Genomic DNA, 20,539 nt, shown 5'->3' with positions numbered 1-20,539 from the left:
GAGCCAGCAAAGATAGTTGTTTCATGGGGTTCTGCTCGGGTCAAGTGAGGAAGGTGTTCTGTGGAGCCTTGAGATAGTGGGGAAACTGAGGCCTGGATCACAAACAAAGCACCACACACAGCTTCTGACTTCCTAGTTGGGAGTGACAAATGGGTTTTGTGGTCTCTCAGTGTTCATTTGCATGTTACGTATTTAATGCTGAATATTTGTTTTAGTATTGCATGGCCATTAAACTTGTTTGAGTTATTAAACTTGGCATTAAGATGCTCTTTTTGGGATTCAGGATTGAACTGCCTCCTAGGGATCTCCATTTAAACATGCTACAGTCACCTCAGATTTACCTAGTGCAAATTCAAATTCATGGTCTCATTTCTAAGCCTCTTCATCCTCTATCTTCCTCATTTTTTGGAAGTAAAACTATCCATCTACCCACCTGGACTCCCTGCCATCTAAATCAGGCAATTGGTAAGTCCTTTTGATCCTACTTCAAAAAGGTGCCCTGATCGCTCTCTTCCCTTCCAGGTTTGCTGCCGCAGCCCTCGTCCAGATGCTCATAACCTCTAAACATCCTCCTGCCATAGCCTGATAGGTCTTTTGGTCTCCAGTCTTGCCCCACCCAAGCCATCTGCCACACTCTTATCAGAATGACCTTCCCAAACACAAATTGAATCTCACCATTCTCCGGCATGAAAGCTATTGATAGCTTGCCAGTGCTCACTAAATTCAGACAAGATGCATTAGCATGAAATATCCAGGCTTTCACTAACTCATTCCAGCCCCCATTTCTGGCATCACAACCACACTGGTCTACACGGTTGGATAAATTACTCCTTCTGTAAGTGCCATCTGGCTACTTAAATCTAGATGTCTTTATCCGTGTTACCACCTTCTTCCAGAATGGCCTCTCTACCCTCTTTGCTCTGTCCAGAAATTTCTTGCATGATTTCTGGACAACTCCAAGTGCCTTCTGCCCTAATGCTCTTTCCCGTTCTTCCCTCGGAATTCTTCAGCCAATTTAACTCTCACCCGGACTGTGCTCGATATACTGCTGTGTGACAGACTCAATGACAGCTATCTGTTTATCCTGGCCTAAGAGCTGCTCACGTGCAAGGATTATGCCTACTTTTTAAAGCCTCCATGTCAAGTAGGTGCTTAGTCGATGTGCATTTAATCAAATTGGAAAACTTGACGGAGCCTTGATTTTCTGATACAGAACTCACTGAAACTTCAAATAGATACCTTGGTTTTACTTCCCACGTTTCTACTTGGAAGAGTTTACTCACAGCTCAATGTATTCCTATCAGACACTTGCCTAAAAAGCAGCAGGCTGTGTTCCACAATTGTTACAAATTCAGCCCCATCTCACAGACTTTGCACGAACAGCATGGTACAGTAATTCTGAGGTTCTGGAACAAAGATTTCTGGTGAGTACATTGTACTTCCTAGGACAAGAAAACAAAGAAACATTTTTGAAAGATTTTCAAAAAGATGGATTGAACTCCAGGAGGATTTCTGGTTAACCATATTAACCAGGGAATTCAGAGAACTATGACATTCCTGTCTCTGAATATCATGGTCAGCTGAAGATTTATTAAATTTGAAAACAGTAAATAATGTGACATATTTCATAGTTTTAACTGTGAACCTATGTGAGATTCTAAACTCCATTTCCCTCACTAAATCCCTACAGCTTAGTTTTGTTGTATTAACATAATTTGATTTAGATGGAATATTTAATTCCTTACATCACTTTAAATTTTCTCATCTATCCATGACTGTATTGATTTATTTTTTGCCTATACTTTGAGAATCTCATCCATTTCATGAAAAGCATGCAGCCATTATGTTTCATTCATTTGTTATTTTTACCCCCAAGGGATAACTTATCTTGTTTGGCAAAGGTAGAATATATTATTAGTTAATTCTAAATAATCTCAGAGTTAACATTTGGGTTTGAGAACATTCACATGGCAACAACTGAATGTACCGAACGGATGTAAATCCTCCCATTTTCCCTCAGAAGCTGTTATGAGTTACCCCGGTTTCATTGGCACCTGCTGGCAAGCATCTCAAGTGGGCGCTCCAGAAAGGAAACTGTGTACCAGCCAAGATGTAGCAAGCACCTGGGGCTGGCACATTCGTGATTTGCGATTGTGCTTTTCTTGTGCCAACTCATGTTCTTCTCCTCCAAGTAATGACTCTGTGACAGAGATTTCCCTGGGGTGCCAGAGAGTGGTATATGGCTGCAACACTAACCCCCTGCCTTGATTTCACTGCTGATGAAGTAGGGGGCGGCGGAAGGTAAAACACTGTGAACCGGAAGTCACTGATACACGAAGAGCCTTTCCATCCTTAAAAGGGGTCCTCTCACTCATTCTTTCTTTTGGAAATTTATCTGGAAAGAACATAAGCTTTGGAATCAGAGAGATGGAATTTGAATCTCCCCTCTGCTACTTAGAAGTGGGTGACCTTGGGCAAGTTAATTAACCCCTAATAGCAGGCATTTCTTCTTCTCTAACAGTGGTTCTGTGGATTGAACGAGGTAATTAAGGAAAGCTTCCCCACAGAAAGGGGCCTGTTAGTCCCTTTCATCTGTGCTACTCATCTCTTAAAATGCAGTTGACTTTTTAACCTCACTGTGACTTATTTCACTCAGATCATTGATGAAGATGGACAAGGAATGCACGTTCTGATTTAGGAGCAAAGTCTGGACATCACAGGCTGGCCTGAGCAGGGTGCTGACCCCAGCGAGTCAGCCCCTATGGGGCTGCACAAGGGAGATGGAAGGAGGAGTCTCAAAAAGGGACAGGGAGAGGGGCTGGGAAACCACACTGGCTTTGCAGTTTTGAGCAGGCGCCTCCTTGCAGGTAGCACCACTAGGTCAAGTCAATGCTGAAGCCAGCATAGGTGGGAGGGCCACTGACCCCACTCAATCTTTTTTTACATTTTTCTTTTTCTATTGATATATAAGATTTGTACATATTTACAGGGCATATGGGATATTCTGGTACATACATAGAGCATGTCATGATCAAGTTAGGGTAGGATATCCATCACCTCAAGTACTTACCACGTGTGATGAAACCATTTCAGTCTCTTCTGGCTATTTTGAAATATACAGTACATGGTTAACTATAGTCTCCCTACTGGGCCATTAACATTAGAACTTACTCCTCCTACATAATTGTATGTTTCTACCCATTGACTTTTCTCTCTTCATCCCCCACCCCCCCACTCCCAACACATATGTCCTTCCCAGCCTCTGGTATCTATCATTCTGCTCTCTATAGCTTCATGAGGTCCACTTTTCTAGCTCCTGCATTTGAGTGAGATCCTGAGATATTTATCTTTCTGTGCCTGCCTTTTTTTACTTAACATAATGACTTCCAGTTCCATTCATGTTACTGCAAATGACAAGATTCTATTCTTTTTTTTTTCCTGAGACGGAGTTTCGCTCTTGTTACCCAGGCTGGAGTGCAATGGCACGATCTCGGTTCACCGCAACCTCCGCCTCCTGGGTTCAGGCAATTCTCCTGCCTCAACCTCCCGAGTAGCTGGGATTACAGGCACGCGCCACCATGCCCAGCTAATTTTTTGTATTTTTAGTAGAGACGGGGTTTCATCATGTTGATCAGGATGGTCTCGATCTCTTGACCTTGTGATCCACCCGCCTCAGCCTCCCAAAGTGTTGGGATTACAGGCTTGAGTCACCGCGCCCGGCGATTCTATTCTTTTTTATGGCCCAATACTGTCTAACTGTGTATGTAGACCACATTCTTTATTCATTCATCCATTGGTGGACACTTAGTTTGGTTCCATATTTTTGCTATTGTGAAAAGTGCAGCAGTAAACATGGCAGTGCAGGGACCCTTTGATATACTGATTTCTTTTCCTTTACATAAATATCCAGTAGTGGGAATGCTGGATCATTTGGTAGTTCTATTTTTAGTTTTTGGGGACAGCTTTATACTGTTTTCCATAATGGCTGTAGTCATTTACATTTTCACCAAGGGTACAGGATTCCCTTTTCTCCTTATTTTTGCTAGCATCTCTACTTTTTTTATAATAGCCATCTTAAGTTGGATGGGACATTTCACTGTGGGTTTGATTTTGCATTTCCCTGATGACTAGTGATGTTAAGCATGTTTTCATGTACCTATTGGCTATTTGTATGTCTTCTTTTGAGAAATGTTTATTCAGATTCTTGGCCCAGTTTTTAATGGAATTATTTGTTTTTTTGATGTTAAGTTGTTTGAGTTCCTTGTATATTCTGGATGTTAGCCCCTTATCAGATGAAGTTTGGCCAATATTCAAATGATCAAAGAGAAGGTTGTCTGTTCACTTTGTTGTTTTCTTTGAAGTACCTAAGCTTTTTAGTTTAATAAAGTCCCATTTGTCTATTTTTGGTTTCGTTGCTTATGCTTTTAAGGTCTTAACCATAAACTCTGTGCCTAGGCAAACATCCTAGAGTATTTCCCCTGTTTTCTTCTAGAAGTTTCCTAATTACACATCTTAGGTTTGAGCTTCATTTAAAACAGTTTTATAGCTAATAAGACAAGAACTTTAGTATGCTCTCATATCCTTTGTACTTACCATCCTCTGCCAACCCATTAATATTGACATTAACTTTTAATTCTTAGGTATAAGGATATTATTTTTTCTTGTTAGTCTTAGCAATATGTAGAGACAACAATCAACTCTACTAAGGTATAAAGTCACTTTTGCTTCAAGAATTTCTGGCAGTAGCTGTTCAATGTGCCTCACTTTTTAGTTAAGTACTTATTTTTCAAAACTATTTTCAATGTGAGCTTTTCTATAAAATCTTCAAAGCACTTGTATGCCTGAGGAAATTTATCATCTCACCTTATTTGAATGATAGTTTGGCTGGATATAAAATTCTATATTTTAAGTTATTTTCCATCAATATGTTGAAAATAAGATTCCAGTTATCTTGTATCCAGTATTGCTGTTGAAAAAGCTCATGTCAAGCTGATTCTCATTCTTTTATATAGCCTGTCTATCTTTCTGTGGGCTTTTAGGATTTCTCTGGTTTTTTTATACTCTTACATTTCAGTTTGGTATGCGTAGGTGAGGTTTTCCTTATTCTCTTTTGTGGTGCTTTATGGGTTCTTTAAATCTGAGGTCAATCTTTTCATTCTGGGAAACTGATCTCAACTACTTCTTGAAATATTTCCCCATCTTCATGTTTTCACTCTTGTTTGAACTATTACCTATCTTAATGTTTGCATTTCTTTTTTATTCTCATATTGCCTTAAAATTTCACCCCTATTTATCTGTCCTGTCCTTTCTCCCTTTAAGACTTTTCTATATCTAATGTTCCAAGTTGTATCATTCCCTAAGTTAAATTTCTGCTGTTTTTCATTTGCTGTATATTTTACTTCAACCATGTTTCACACCTAAGCTTTCTGCTTTGTTTTCTTAATGCTTTCTTATTTTCATTGGTAATCCCTTCCTGTATTTCTTTTATTACATTTATTAGACTAAATTTATTGATTCATTTATGCTAATATTTTTGCTTCTGTTGAAATCTGATATACTCTGTTACTTTTCCCTGAAAATTGTTGTCTTCTTCCAATGTTTTGTTATTTGAATAAGTTTATTAATATTTTTCCTGGTGTTACCAGCCACACTTGTCCAGCAAGCAGCAGTCAGTAACTCTCAGTAGGGAGGGATGGTGAAGAGTAGACTAACCGAGCTCTTTCTTCCACTGGGCATTTTTTTTTTTTTTTTGCTTCCAACATACTTCTGTCATGTTCTGCTTCCCTCAGGGTACTGAATATGTCATCTGGTTTCCATTCATTCTCTCTTCACAGAAATTTTAAATTTATATTCATGTGGAGAGAATATTAGCTTGGTTTTTCCATCCAGCAATTCAGTTTCAAGCTTTAGACCATCTCCCAAGTTCATGGCTTGACCTCACACTCTCTCCACAGGAATCGTTTCTCCTACTCCTGACTGTTCTGGTCTTCTTGATCCAAATCTGAGGTTTCTTCCAATGTAGAAAGAAAGAGAAGAACTTAAGTCTTTTCTTGTGTCTTCAACCTCTCCCCTCCCCTTTACATTATTTATATAGTGCCTCTTTGAGTTGCAGGTACAAGGGATGCCCCTGTGTCTCTAACAAACACTGATAAAAACCTGAGGATGCAGGACCTCAGATCCCAGCCCACCTCTGCCATTCTAGAACAGACTCCCTGCTACTTTTCTGGGTCTCATTTTCCCTCTGTCTTCCCCACTTGTCTGGGTGCACTTGAAAGACCTGAAGCTCTTTTCTGAGGCAGAAGCTCAGTCGTTGGGGGAGCTGAAAAGGGTTGAGCATCTTGGAGCCAAGGTGGCGGGTGTATTCCCCATGTACCATAGTAGCCCCAGTAATGGGGGTTTGGGGGCTCTGGGCTACCATACTCCACACTTCTCTTCCCAGGCAAATCACCCATACCCCTCAGAGACCTTCTGTTATCCCCTGCAGACCCCAGCTGTGGGAGAGGTTGTCTTCTCAGAGGTTGTCCTGTCAACCTTTGCTCCTGTGGAGGGTGTCACACCTTTGCTGGCAATACCTCTCCTGCAAAATCACAGTTGCACTGCTTCTTGGAGCCCTTGGCCACATGAGCCTCACTGTACCTCTGCAGGGGTATGGACAAAACAGAAACAGGCCCTGGGCTACCCACATTCCAGGCTGGAAAACACCATGAGGGCATCCTGGCAGCCACACAACCGACCTGGGATCCTGAGGCCTGTGTGTCTCCCTACCTATTGTCCCTCAGGCATTGGGTATACCCATATCCTGGAACACTTTTCTACTACAGAAGCCCTGATTCCTCCCACATCCAATCCCTCTGCTCTCGTTTCTTCCCAGGACCGCTGCAGCCTGGCTCCATTTCTTAATCCCCTCAAGTCTTAATCCTCCCAAGCTCTGCCATCCCAGTGGTCCCCAAAATGGGAGCAGCCCTGACATTGGAAATATTTGAGCTGAAATCGAATATTGCATCAGATGTTTGAACCCTGGATGGGGAGGCAGGAGTGATCGAGTTGGGTGCAATGTTCGGTCCCTCCCAATCTTTAGATGCTTGGAGGGTCTGCAGTTCATCCCGTGGGAATTGTCTTTCCTCCCTCCACTCGCCCCTCACACCCCACCAGGCTCACTATGGTCCCTATGTCTGCCCCTAAGAATGGGGAACCCTGGCCCACTATGGCCCCTATATCTATCTGCTGAATGGCTGCCCTGAAGGCCAGTGGGCTTCCCCTATTCTCTGACTGCTTCCTTTTCCTGCTTTCTTTAAAGGGTGGGGGTGGAGCTACAGAGAGAAGGTCACTTTGTTGTGGGGAGGCCACAGTGCTCCCACTTTGACACAGTGTCCACCCACTGGGACCAGCTCCTTCCATTTCCACACACTCCCTTGGGCCAGTAGTCACTTTAGGAGGAAGTTTAAATGGCCTAGCAAAGAAATGGAGGAGGCCTAAGTTAGCTATCCTCCTGCATCCTGTGGGCTACGTCTTCATGGAAAAATGGCTAAAGAAAATGGATAACCTACAGCATTCTTTTTTATCATTTATTTCAAGTATACAGCACCTCATTTATGCTATGGATACTAGTTATATAATGGTCAGGCCAGGACGCCAGTACCCGCTGAGACAGTGTTTCCATACAATCCCAAACGCTTGGTTCACTGGCTTACATAACACCCTGTAATTTGGGGGCTGCTGGTGTTTTGTAACTGTTGAGATGCAGAAATGAGTGATTTATTTCAAATTCTTTTATTTCTAGGTGGCAGTCTGTCAACTATTGTGGCATCCAGCTGGTCAGAAAGACTCAAAAATTGGACATTTTGTGGCTGCTCTCTAGAACCAAAGAAATGAGAACCTCTTGGTAAAACCCGCTAGACCAGGAGTTAAAACAAATTATCTGCCAAAATTACGATGTAAAACTGAAGAAAACAACAGATAACCTGATTGACATTTTGGAAAACTACAGAGAAACTGTGACTGGGGAGAAATGGTTAGGGAAATTTTCTTATTGAAATAGCAGATTGGGAGGCCTCGTGCTATTAACCAAAATCTCTGTGAAATTCTAATCATCGGCCAGGCGCGGTAGCTCATGCCTGTAATCCCAACACTCTGGGAGGCAGAGGCAGGCGGATTGCCTGAGCTCAGGAGTTCGAGACCAGCCTGGGCAACATGATGAAACCCCTTCTCTACTAAAAATACAAAAATTAGCCGGGTATGGCAGTGTGTGCCTGTGGTCCCAGCTACTTGGGAGGCTGAGGCAGGAGAATCACTTGAACCTGGGAGGCAGAGGTTGCAGTGATTCGAGATTGCACCATTACACTCCAGCCTGAGAAACAGAGCAAGATTCTGTCTCAAAATAAATCCAATCATAAAATATCTTTTCTCAATGTTAAAAGATCTAAGCAGTCTCCACTAACACCCCCCATCCTGGACACAGGAGAACTGCCCTGGCTGGCCGTCGGGTGCTCCCACCAGCATTGTTCAGGAAGTGGGGCGGGGGTTGGGGGGACAGTTGAGGATTGCCAGGCAGGAGATGGGGTGGTGGAGAGAAGGATGTAACAGTCTAAATAAAGTCCATTTTCACTGCTGAAGCTTCAGCCAGATGGAATGTAATAGATGGGTGGGGAAACTCAGCAAGGCCTCTGCATTCAAATCTTTCTCAGCGACTCTGTGTATTCCCTCCTCCTGGGCATAGTGTTGGCCCCTCTACAATGAGGGTCTTAATTTCTTTATTGCCAGCTGTTACACAGAAAAGCAGGGGGAGGCTGGAGTCATATTTTTAGGCTTTATGGCTGGCCTTGAAGCAAAGGGGTTCTGGTTTTTATGACTCACCTTGGAGAAGAGGAATTCTGGTTTCTACGGCTTCCATCAGGGGAGCATGAGGGGTGAGATGCAGGAGGGCAGGGGAAGGCCAGGGGGAACCTCGGCTTCTGAGGCGGCACTTCTGGCTTTCTGAGGCCCACGATGGCCACATCTTTGTGTCCGCTCTTATTGTCTGTTGGGATGTTATTCTGCTTCTGAGGATGTTTTTCTTACAATAGTTTTGAATGGGATTTGACCTGGATAATTTCTGTTGCTTATCTTGATGTGAAATTAATTTGCCTGAGCCTTTAGGCTGTGTCTGGGTTAGGAGGGCTCTTCTGCCTTGGCAGGGCTCCCCGTCCTGATGTTTTTGGTAATGTCCAAAAGCAGCATGACCTCCTGACTTGAGTTTCCCTGTGTCTTTTTCTCAAACCCTCTTCCATGCAGACCAGGAGACAGAAAACCAGTTCCGGCCCACCACCAGTTTTGTGTAGCCTGTGCGCTAAAAACGTTTTTTACATTTTTAAATGGTTGAAACAAAGAAACAAAAGAATACCATTTTGTCACACATGAAAATTACATACAATTCAGACTTCAGCGTTCATAAATATTTATTAGCACACAGCCATGCCCATTCATTTATGTGTTATCTGTGACCGCTTTTACTCTGTAACCACAGGGCCGAGGAGAAGCAGCAAGACTGTCTGGCCTTCAAAGCCTAAGATATTTACTATCGGGTCCTTAATAGAGATATGTGCTGACCTGGTGTTGACCTTTTTCTCTGTCATGCCTGTCTTGACTGATTTTGATTCTACTCCCAGGAATTTCTCCTCGGGGTAGAGCCCCGGCTGGGACTGGCACTCAGATGGGTGAGTTTGGAGAGTTTTCGGGAGACAGCTCCAGACACTTGGGCCCTTCCTGCTGTGGCCCCTTTGCTCTCACATGTGATTCCATTGGGCAAAACCCAGGCACTTTCCTCTAATTGCTCTTGCTGGGCTTCCTGGTAATACAGAGTGAAAGATGGAGAACAACCCTCAGCTGTGGGATTCTACTGTTCCCAGGCCGGGCTGCTGTGCCGGGAGCTTCCTTCTTCCACCCCTGCAGATGCTGAAACCACATGGGGCCCGTGGCTGGCGGTGGTTTGCCCCTACCTGCTTAGTTTGGAGCTCGTAAGGCTCTCTTGGTTTGGGTTTGCTACCCAGGCTATCTCTTCTTACGTGGGGATCTAAAAGTGTTTTTAAACAATATGAAATTCTAAGGTTAAAAAACTTTTTCTGTAAGTTCTATCTGCCTCCTTGTCAATTAGATCTTACTATTCTTGTTCCGTTTTCATGGGTTCATGTTCTTTTATTTCTTTTAACGTGTATCATCCATATCTGATGACACCAACATCCGAAGTCTTAGTCTGTCTTGTCCTGTTGTTCGTTTTTCCTAATGACTGTCTTGAGGATGTATTTGGAAGTTTGTGCATATGTGTGGTGTGTGCACACGTTCGGATCGACGGTCACGATATTGGTGAGAACCACCAGAAGCTCAGGTTGAGGGACATTCTTCCTGGAAGATGTGTGTCTGCCTCTTCCAGCTGTCTAAGGACGTTGCTGACAAACGGTGCTGTTTCGTGTTTGCCTTTGTGCAGATGTCATCCTTGCCCCTTCTTAACTTTCCTCGTGGGAGTCTAACCCTTCCAGAGTGTCAGCTTTATCAGGATGGTCTCCATTCCAACTCCCCTGACCTCACCCACCGGCATCACACACACACGAATGCACATATACACACACGCACACACAGACACACACACGTATAGATGCACACACACCCTGTGCGTACACAATGCTCGGTCACTGCAACATTCCCCAGCTTCCACGTCAACCCACTTCTCCACCTTATCTCCAATTGTTGAACAGTTCTCCACCTTTTTTTTTTTTTTTTTTTTTAGAATTTATCTGTGATTCCCAAGGCAATTCTCTATCAGTCACTCTACATTTTCAGGTGTCCATTATAATGCTCATTACATTGCTGGAAACCTAAGCCACTGATTTACTTTCTTGGATAACCCAAGTGGCTCAGTTTAGAAGTCTGACGATTACATGCTAGAATGTTTAGTATGCCAAAAATGTGGTTATAAAATGGCGGGCTTTGCCTTTAATTGGCCCTCCCACACTTCTCTGTTGGACGCCTTTAGCAACAAGAACTTGGCCTCTTTGTGTCCACAGAGGGCACACTCTGTGGCTGGCTGAAGCTCCGAGCGCTTTTTCCCTTTAGCTGAAGGAGCTGGTTCCTGTGAGTGAGGATGTGGATCCTCCCGAGACTGCTGACACTTTATGCCTGAGCCCGAGACTCATCCAGCTCAACCCTGTCCCCCTGCTCCTCCTGCATAGCCGCTCAGGCAACAAGTCCTATGAATTTCATCTCCAAAGCACCTCTCCAATCCACCTCCTCCTTTCCATCTCTGTGAGCACTGCGTTCAGCATTTCTTGTCTGGAAAATTTCAAGAGCCTCTCTTAACTAGTCAATGCTTACATCTGACCTGCGTCCCCTCACCGTGCCTTCCCGCTGGAAGCTCCAGCAATTCTGAAGCCCCCGGACCTCCCCTCACCTCCAGGACTGTACACGGGCCTCTCCCTTGGTCTCTTTTCCTCTCTGAAGTCCTAGACTTCCTTTGAAACCTACGTTGGAGAGCCAGGCATGGTGGCATGCACCTGTAGTTCCAGCCACTCAGGAGGCTGAGGCAGGAGGATCGCTGGAGTCCAGGAGTTTGGGGCTGCAGTGAACTACGATCATGCCTCTGAATAGCCACTGCACTCCAGCCTGGGCAACACAGTGAGACCCCAGCTAAAATAACAAAACCCACCTAACTTAGATGTCAATTTCTTCTGGAAGCACTTCCCAAGCTCTTTTCCTTTCCATTTAAAACCAATCACCTTTTCTCAAAGTTGTCTCTCTCCCCTGGTCTGTCGTGAACGTATCACACAGTGTTGTCATTTGTTCTCCAAACTCATCCCCCTTCAAGGCTGTCAGCTCCCCGGGATAGGTGCTCTGTCTTAGTTATTTCTGGCCCTTGGAGTCTGTATGGTCATTGATATAGAAGAGGTGCCCAATAGACTTCTTATGAATTTTGGCTATTTCTGTTTGGTGTGAATTAAACTCCAACATTTGCTGGAAGGTGACTGCCGGCAGGGAGAGGGCAGCACAAGCCCTGTGGATCCAGGGTGGGGCAGAGCAGGTGGAGATGAGGCCTTCAGTAGATGAAGGTGCAAAGTTATTGCTTCGAACAGTAATGTGGAAAACATCCTCATCTCTTAAAATTAGTAGCCTTTTGTCTCAAGTGACAGACTAAGTTCAGTGGGTCCATCAACATTAGGGACCATGGGGGTCATTTTACCAAAGCTCTTTGCTCCTTTATTGAAGAAGTTAAACCCCTAAACTCCTCAAGCTCAGATATGTTATGTGCTAAAGCCTAGTATGGGCTCAAAGGATCTTAGAAAGTAGCCCCTGAACCTCATCAGTCTTTAAAAAGGAGTGGTGTGAGAACTGCTCAAGGAAAGCAAAACGCCAAGGAGTTAAAATAGCAGAATTCCTCTGTTAGACTCTAACCGCTCCGCCACCACCTCCTCTGAGCTCTGCGGCCACAAGATGAGGTGACAGTCTTTCATCACCCCTAGAAAAGAAGGCCAGTCTCGAGCCCTCTACCTCCTACTGTGCCCTCAGCGCTGTCTCCACACAGCATCCCCAGTTCGGTTTTTGGAACAGACCTTGTGGCATCGTGTGAGTCACAGCCCCGCAGCCCCTACCACCACAGCACCAGACACTGAGGACAAACAGTCCTTTTCTTTCCTGTGACCAGTTCCCAATAAGTTCATGGTCAGATTTCTCGCTGGTGGCTGAGTACATTATCTGGCTGATAGCTGGGTCCTGGTGCCAGCTCTGAGGTCTGGCAGTGTCTTCCTTCCCTGCTCTCCCAGGGCCCCTGGGGCAGCCATGGGCTGACAGGGCTGCACTCTTGCCCCCTGTTTTCATCTTGCTGTTGACAGACGATGGCCCAGAGACCCCAGGACGACGTCCCTCCCCTGGAGCCCTCACTCCTCAGCATTGGCTGCGGTTTCATTGGCTGGCTCATGGGAGAAAATATTGAATTAGCTTTTTTAGTAAATTGTTTCTCTGGAATATTAAAGATGGAACAACTATGTGTTCCCATAGATAAGCTGTGAATCCAAACATTTAAAAAATTGAAACCAGATTAATGAAATTGACAGCTCCCGCCAGTATCTTAGAGCTTTAGGTGGAGCTTAGTCCTTGGAAGGTCCTGAGACTTTGGGAAAATAACGCCTAGACTGGGAACTCATACCAAGCAAAATGATAGTTTCATCTGAAGAATATTTGTATGCTCTTGTGTAGTGTCAGGTCAATAATTCTAATTATCGTCTCCGCTGAAAGGCTAAAAATTAGAGGGATAAAAGTAAATATTGTCTTCCTGGCACAAAAATGTATAGCTTTAAATAAAGTAGTAGAAGAATTAATAAGAACATGGAACATAGCAGTTTAATTAAAACCACAGATAACATTAAAATAGGCAAATTCCAGCCTGACATTATGGTCAATTAAGTATTTGTCAAACAGACACAATAATTATAAGTAAAAATATCCTCCATTCTTTCCCCATTGTTTGAATTCTTTGGAGACAGGCCTGTGGGCTATGCACCCCTTAATCTGAGCTGGGGGTTCCTACCAGTCAGTGTCGGATCCTTGTCTTTGTGTCGGCATAACTCACTGAATACTGCAAACCGAGATGCCTTTGCTTGTTCCCCCTTTCAGCAGTGCATCAACCCCCTGGCCGTCATCCTGTGCTCTCAGGCACCGGATAGGGATTATTGTGAATATTGCTATTTGAGGAAAGCATAGCTCTGAGAAGACAGATGCCTCCTCCGAGGTCCCAGGCTGGGTGCCACCGAGAACCCACGATCAGTGCATCCATCTTGGAGTTAGTGTGAGGCAATTAGGGGCCAGTGTTGGCAGCAAAGCAAGGTTTCCTCAAAGATGTTCTAATCTGAAAATCTGTGAATATGTTTCCTTTCACGGCCAAGCGGGGGTTCAGGTGGTAGGCGGAAAAGGTACTAATCAGCTGACTTTAAAACAAAGAAGTCCTCCTGGGTTATTCTGGGGAGCCTAAGGTAATCAATATAATCACAAAGTTTCCTAACTGGGGAAGAGGGGGCAGAAGTAGAAACCCCTTCATTATTTCCAGTGTCTATAGTTTTCTATAGAATGCAACACTACCTCCTTTCTCAAAGATTCATTCTAGAAGTTGATCTGTTATATTTGTTGAGGGACTTGAAATTTGAGGTAGGAACAATAGCCGAGATGAGCAGCAGATAAATAACCTGGAGTGGGAACAGCTCACAGTGAGGGCTCAGTGGCACCTCTGACCTCACTGAGACTCAGCATCTCGTTGATAGAGATCCTTCGCCTCCTTGGTTACACGTGTTCCTAGGTATCTCATTCTGTGGTTATTGCTAATGGGACTGTGTTCTTGATTTGGCGCTCAGCTTGAATGTCACTGTGTTTGGAAATGCTGATTTTCGTGCATGGATTTTCTATCCTGAAACTTTACTAAAGTCGTTTATTGGTTCCAGGAACCTCTGGCAGAGTCTTTCGGGTTTTCTAGGTATAGAATCCTATTGGCAGTGAAGAGAGACAGCTGGACTTCTTTTCCTATTTAGATGCCTTTTATGGCTTATTCTTGCCTGATCACCCTGGCGAGGGCTTCCTAGCATTTCATTTGTTTAGAAGGTGACAGACACACCGGTGTTTCTTATTTCTTTGTTTGAGATGGGAGAGTTGCTCTGTCACTCAGGCTGGAGTGCAGTGCAGCAATCTTGATTCATTGCAACCTCAGCTCACTGCAACCTCTGCCTAAGGGGTTCAAGAAATTCTCCTGCCTCAGCCTCCTGAGGAGCTGGGACTACAGGTGCCTGCCACCACACGCAGCTAATTTTTGTATTTTTAGTAAAGATGGGGTTTCGCCATGTTGGCCAGGCTGGTCTTGAACTCCTGACCTCAAGTGATCTGTCCACCTCAGCCTCCCAAAGTGCTGGGATTACAGGCATGAGCCACCATGCCTGGCTCGGGAACTGAAGATTAAAGCAACAGTGAGGTACAACTAAACCCTTATTAGCATGGCCAAAACCCAGCCACACATTGGTGTTTCTATGAATCAGCCCCAGCTGCCAATTTCCTCTGGCGGACGGCAAGCGAAAAGTGGCCAGTGGACATTGTGACCCCTTGCTGGTGATGCTCTGCTTACCACACAGCAGGCTTGCAGAAGCAAGACACTCAGATGGTACCAGTTATCCTGTATAACACCCCTCATAGCTGTCTTCTTTCATTGCTTTGTGAGAGGAATCTCAGCCAGATAAAAGTCACCTTAATAACTGATCAATGTCCTTCCTACCTAGTAGATAATGTATTAATGAAGATCTTCGAGTCTAAGCCAAGAAACTTTCAGAGTTCTCTAGCTGTTCTCAGTAATAAAACAATGTCAAGGAATTTCCATTCTTTATTTGGCAGTACACCGTTCTAATGAAAAGGTTCTGAGACCTTTCAATTGTGACCATTACTAATATACAAAGACTGGCATTCTATAGAAAAGGCCCAGTGGATCAGCTGAGATCAGGCACTAGAGACATGCCCGGCCAACATAGCAAAACCCCTCCTCTACTAAAAATACAAAAATCAGCGGGGTGTGATGGTGCATGCCTATAATCCCAGCTGCTTGAGAGGCTGAGACAGAAGAATTGCTTGAATCCGGGAGGTAGAGGTTCAGTGAACTGAGATTGTGCCATTGCACTCCAGCCTGGGTGACAGAGCAAGACTCTGCCTCAAAAAAAAAAAAAAAAAAAAAAAAAAAAAAAAAAAAAAAAAAAAAAAAGAGAAAAAGAAAAACAAAAGGCTCGAAAATGAGGACTAGCCAGCTAAAGCTTCTCTGAACAAATTCAGTCATCAGAAAGTCACCTGAGAGTTCTTGCGATAAGAACCACCACACGTGGCGAACACGACATCCAAAGTCATTTTGTATTCGTCAGTTCCTTCCCTTCAGTTTTGTTTCTCATTTGAATGTCCAAAGACAGCGTTGTGCGCTGTGTGTAGTCACCACTCACGCCAGTGGCGTCACTGTGGCAGCAGGTAGTTTTCAGAGGCACAGACCTTGTGCTGGGTGATGGAATCTAGAGAGAGAGAGGGAAAAGCAATTTAGCATTCAGAATAGCCGACCACACAGAAAGTGAAAACCTGTTTGTGCAGACATGAAACTGTATGTAAAAACAAATGGTCAAGAGCTGTGTTGTCAATCTGCGCCCCATCCGTACAGCACACGTGGCTTTTTAAATTAACATGAAATAAAATTCAGTACAATGAAACATTCAGTTCTGAGTCACACTGGAGCTCAAGTAGTTGGTAGTCACATGTCCCATTAGAGGCAGGACACAGGTGACGCACCCACCGTGGCAGAACATTCAGTGGGCAGGGTGGGAAGCTTGCCAGTCTGTGATATAGGAGCCGAGAATCCTAATCTTAGCTTGTCACTTCCAATACTCTCAGCATAAGGCAGAGAATACATAAATACATACATGAGTTTTAATTGTGACACCAATGGTGAGATCTAGGCCATGCTATCCTATCTACCCAGCATAGGTACTTTTTATGGGACACCAAGTGAATAAGCAGTTTCAGACTGATGGGACTTTAGAGCTCACCTACTGGATGATAAGGTAGATTAAATTAATCAATTACAATTAAAGAATCACAATTATTGTGTGATTATATAATTATAATTACAGAGTTATATTTGAAGGAACTTCAGCAGTCACACCAAGGAATGATGGAAGGTGGAAAGCTATCCTGGTGGTGTGGTACAAAAAAGAAAAAAATGGGTTTATTCTCTAAGTATTTTTAAAATGGAAGAAAAAAATGACTTATCTTAGTTACAACTTAAAACTGTTGTCTTCTCAATACAAACTTGCTTCTACTCAGAAGGTCTGGGCCAGTGAGGGACTCTCAGATGAATTTCAAAAGGGAGGAACAGTGTTATTTCTGAGATTTGTATATATAAGATAGCTTGTATATATGTGAAATGATAAGTTAACAACACTGTATCTAATTACAACAATTTATTATTCATACCAGGCTACTACTTCATTCTCTCCACAACAGAGAAGCAGGTATTACTATGATTTATGTTTTTTTCTTTTCTTGAGATAGGGTCTTGCTCTGTCACCCAGGTTGGAGTGCATTGTTGCAAACATAGCTCACTGCAGCCTCAGTCTCCCGGACTGAGGCAATCCTCCAGCCTCAGCTTCCCAGGTAGCTGGGACCACAGGTGTGCAATACCACATGTAGTTAATTTTTCGATCTTTTGTAGAGCCAGGGTCTCACTTTGTTGCCAGGCTGGTCTTGAAATCCTGGGCTAAAGCCGTCCTCCTGCCTCAGTCTTCCAAAGTGCTGGGATCACAGGCATAAGCCACCACACTTGGCTTGACGTTTCTTATGCAAACTTTTGCCATGAATAAATTTCAATTTCTTATGTATTCAAATTATATCAATACTTTATCTTACGGTATCTGGCTTTTGAGTTGTAGGTAGGTGGAGAGCTTTTCCCAACACTCAGGTTATAAAGTCATTCAGCTTCATTTTGTATGTTCTTCCAGGTTTTAAAAACTCTAAGAATTCAATTTTTACACTTAGTTTTCTGACTAGATGTCAGTTTTGAAAAATCAGAAAAAAACTGTAGAAAAAGACTGGGTGTGGTGGCTCACGCCTATAATCCTAGCACTTTGGAAGGCCGAGGCGGGTGGATCATGAGGTCAGAAGCTCGAGACCAGCCTGGCCAATATGGTGAAACCCCATCGCTACTAAAAATACGGAATGGGAAAAAATTTTTGCAGTTTACCCAGCTGACAAAGGGCTGATATCCAGAATTTACAAAGAACTAAAACAGATTTACAAGAAAAAACAAACAAGCCCATTCAAAAGTGGGCGAAGGATATCAACAGACATTTTACAAAAGAAGACATACATGAGACCAACAAACATATGAAAACATGCTCATCATCACTGGTCATTAGAGAAATGCAAATCAAAACTACATTGAGATACCATCTCACGCCAGTTAGAATGGCGATCATTAAAAAATCTGGAGACAACAGATGCTGGAGAGGATGTGGAGAAATAGGAACACTTTTACACTGCTAGTGGGAGTGTAAATTAGTTCAACCATTGTGGAAGACAGTGTGGCCATTCCTCAAGGACCTAGAAATAGAAATTCAATTTGACCCAGCAGTCCCAGTACTGGGTATATATCCAAAGGATTATAAATCATTCTACTATAAGGACACATGCACACGAATGTTCATTGCAGCACAGTTTACAACAGCAAAGACCTGGAACCAACCCAAATGCCCATCGATGATAGATGGGACAGGGAAAATATGGCACATATACACCACGGAATATTATGCAGCCATCAAAAATGAGTTAGTGTCCTTTGTAGGGACACGGATGAACCTGGAAACCATCATTCTCAGCAAACTGACACAAGAACAGAAAATCAAACACCACATGTTCTCACTCATAGGTGGGTGTTGAACAATGAGAATACATGGACACAGGAAGGGGAGCACTACACACTGGGGTCTGTTGGGGGGAAATAGGGGAGGGACAGCAGGGGGTGGAGAATTGGGGAGAGATAGCATGGGGAGAAATGCCAGATATAGGTGAAGGGGAGGAAGGCAGCAAATCACACTGCCACCTATGCAACTATCTTGCATGTTCTTCACATTACCCCAAAACCTAAAATGCAAAAAAAAAAAAAAAATACAAAAATTAGCTAGGCATGGTGGTGTGCAAGTATAGTCTCAATTACTTGGGAGGCCGAGGCACAAGAATTACTTGAACCCAGGAGGTGGAGGTTGCAGTGAGCTGAGATCATGCCACTGCACTCCAACCTGGGAAACAGAGCAAGAGACTCTGTCTAAAAAAAAAAAAAAGCTGCTGAAAAAATGATGCTCTCTCCTAATTAATCTAAAAATTCAATATAATCCCAAAGTTTCAAGCTTTTAAAAAAGAAAGGACATGTTTATTCTAAAGTTTATATGGGAAAAAGAATGCATAGGAAGATGATTTTTAAAAAGAAATAATGAGAAAAAATCTGACATACCAGATATTACAGCAGTAAAATAGAGTTTAGCACGGAATAGACAGACAGATCAATGGATGAGAATAACACCCATACACATGTAGGAATTTAAGAGATGTCTCACAGGAGGCATTATAAGTCAGTGGTCGATAAATGAGTTATTAAAAATGGGGCTGGGGGGCGTGGCTTATGCCAGTAATCCCAGCACTTTGGGAGGCCAAGGTGAGCGGATCATGAGGTCAGGAGTTCAAGACCAGCCTGACCAACATGATAAAATCCCATCTCTACTAAAAATACAAAAATTAGCTGGGTGTGTGGCATGCCCTTGTAATCTTAGCTACTCAGGAGGCTGAGGCAGGAGAATTGCTTGAACCCAAGAGGTGGAAGTTGCAGTGAGCCGAGATCGCGCCACTGACATCTAGCCTAGGCAAGACAGAGTGAGACTCTGTCTAAAAAAAATCATAAAAAAATAAAAAATGACATGGTCCCCTCACATTATATAATAAGTGAAGTGCAGATGAATTAAAGTTCTAACTATTTTTTAAAATTATACATAGGAGAATATAAGATTATTTGTAAAGCTCAGAGGGTGAGGAAGACCTTTTCTAAGCAAAACCACTTAGTTTAGGTGCCATGGAGGAAAATAGGTATTTAATTTTATAAAAAATACTAGTTAAACATTAAAAACTTGGTAATAGTATACCATAAGCACAGTTAAAGAGACAGAATGTTATAACATTTACAACAAAAGTTTAATGTCCATATTATGTAAGCATTGCTGTAAAACAATGTAAAAATATCAATAACCCAAGATCAGGACAAGCAATTCACAAATGGTAATTCCTTATCTAAGATATTCATACTCATTAATGAGATCTATTTTTTTTTAACTCATCAGATCACCCAACATTGAAAATATGGGTTCTGTCCACTACTGGACATAGGAATTTATAGAACCTAAGAAACAGGACTTTATATACTTCAGTGATAGTGTAAACTGGCACAGCCTTGTGTGTCAGAATTTAAGTACACATATCCTAGGGCACAGTCATTCCACTGCTTTGAATCGATTTTACAGAAATCTTCATGTGCCTGGGCTTGGACTAGAATAATCAGAGCTCAAGAAAATCCCTTCAAATTGAAATTCAGATTGTTCCCATTAGAAAACACACACACGCACACGCATACACACACACACATACGCGCGCGCGCACGCACGCACACATGCACACACTCGCGCGCACACACACGCGCGCACACACTCGCGCACACACACGCACACACACACATACACACACACATAGGCACACACACACACACGTCTAAAATAGTGGAAGCCAGCCATGTTGCAGAGTTCATGCCTGTAGTGCCACCTACTTGGGAGGCTGAGGTGGGAGGACTGCTTGAGCCCAGGAGTTTGAGGCCAGCCTGGGTACCATAGTGACACCTTGTTTCTAAAATAAATAAATAAATACAATAGCAGAACAATAAAAATAACAGAAAGCACATAAATTAATTACAGTCCCTCCT

The 20,539-nt window shown here is 43.3% G+C and overlaps 1 protein-coding gene and 1 long non-coding RNA gene across 7 annotated transcripts in view; one reads left to right on the top strand and one right to left on the bottom strand.

Annotated features, from left to right (window-relative positions):
• The window catches only part of LOC118146720 (uncharacterized), a 38,997-nt gene extending 28,255 nt beyond the window's left edge, over positions 1-10,742 (top strand). The window contains exon 5 of the long non-coding RNA XR_013525431.1: positions 7,781-10,742. This is a non-coding gene — a long non-coding RNA (uncharacterized LOC118146720). The remainder of the gene's footprint in view (positions 1-7,780) is intronic.
• A 2,594-nt stretch (positions 10,743-13,336) lies between these two features.
• Positions 13,337-20,539, bottom strand: part of MCPH1 (microcephalin 1) — a 244,677-nt gene continuing 237,474 nt past the window's right edge. For all 6 annotated transcript variants that reach the window (XR_013525428.1, XM_078347075.1, XM_054243665.2 and 3 more), the window contains one exon: positions 13,337-16,043. Coding sequence is in view for 4 of the 6 variants with exons in the window: in XM_008979007.5 (XP_008977255.3) it covers positions 15,885-16,043 (159 nt within the window). In the remaining 2 variants the exon portion in view is untranslated. The remainder of the gene's footprint in view (positions 16,044-20,539) is intronic.

The sequence above is a fragment of the Callithrix jacchus genome, chromosome 13, assembly GCF_049354715.1.
Source record: "Callithrix jacchus isolate 240 chromosome 13, calJac240_pri, whole genome shotgun sequence".
Classification (NCBI taxonomy): Eukaryota; Metazoa; Chordata; class Mammalia; order Primates; family Cebidae; genus Callithrix; species Callithrix jacchus.
Note: the sequence above shows the minus strand (reverse complement) of the source record. Positions and strands in the feature narration are given on the sequence as shown.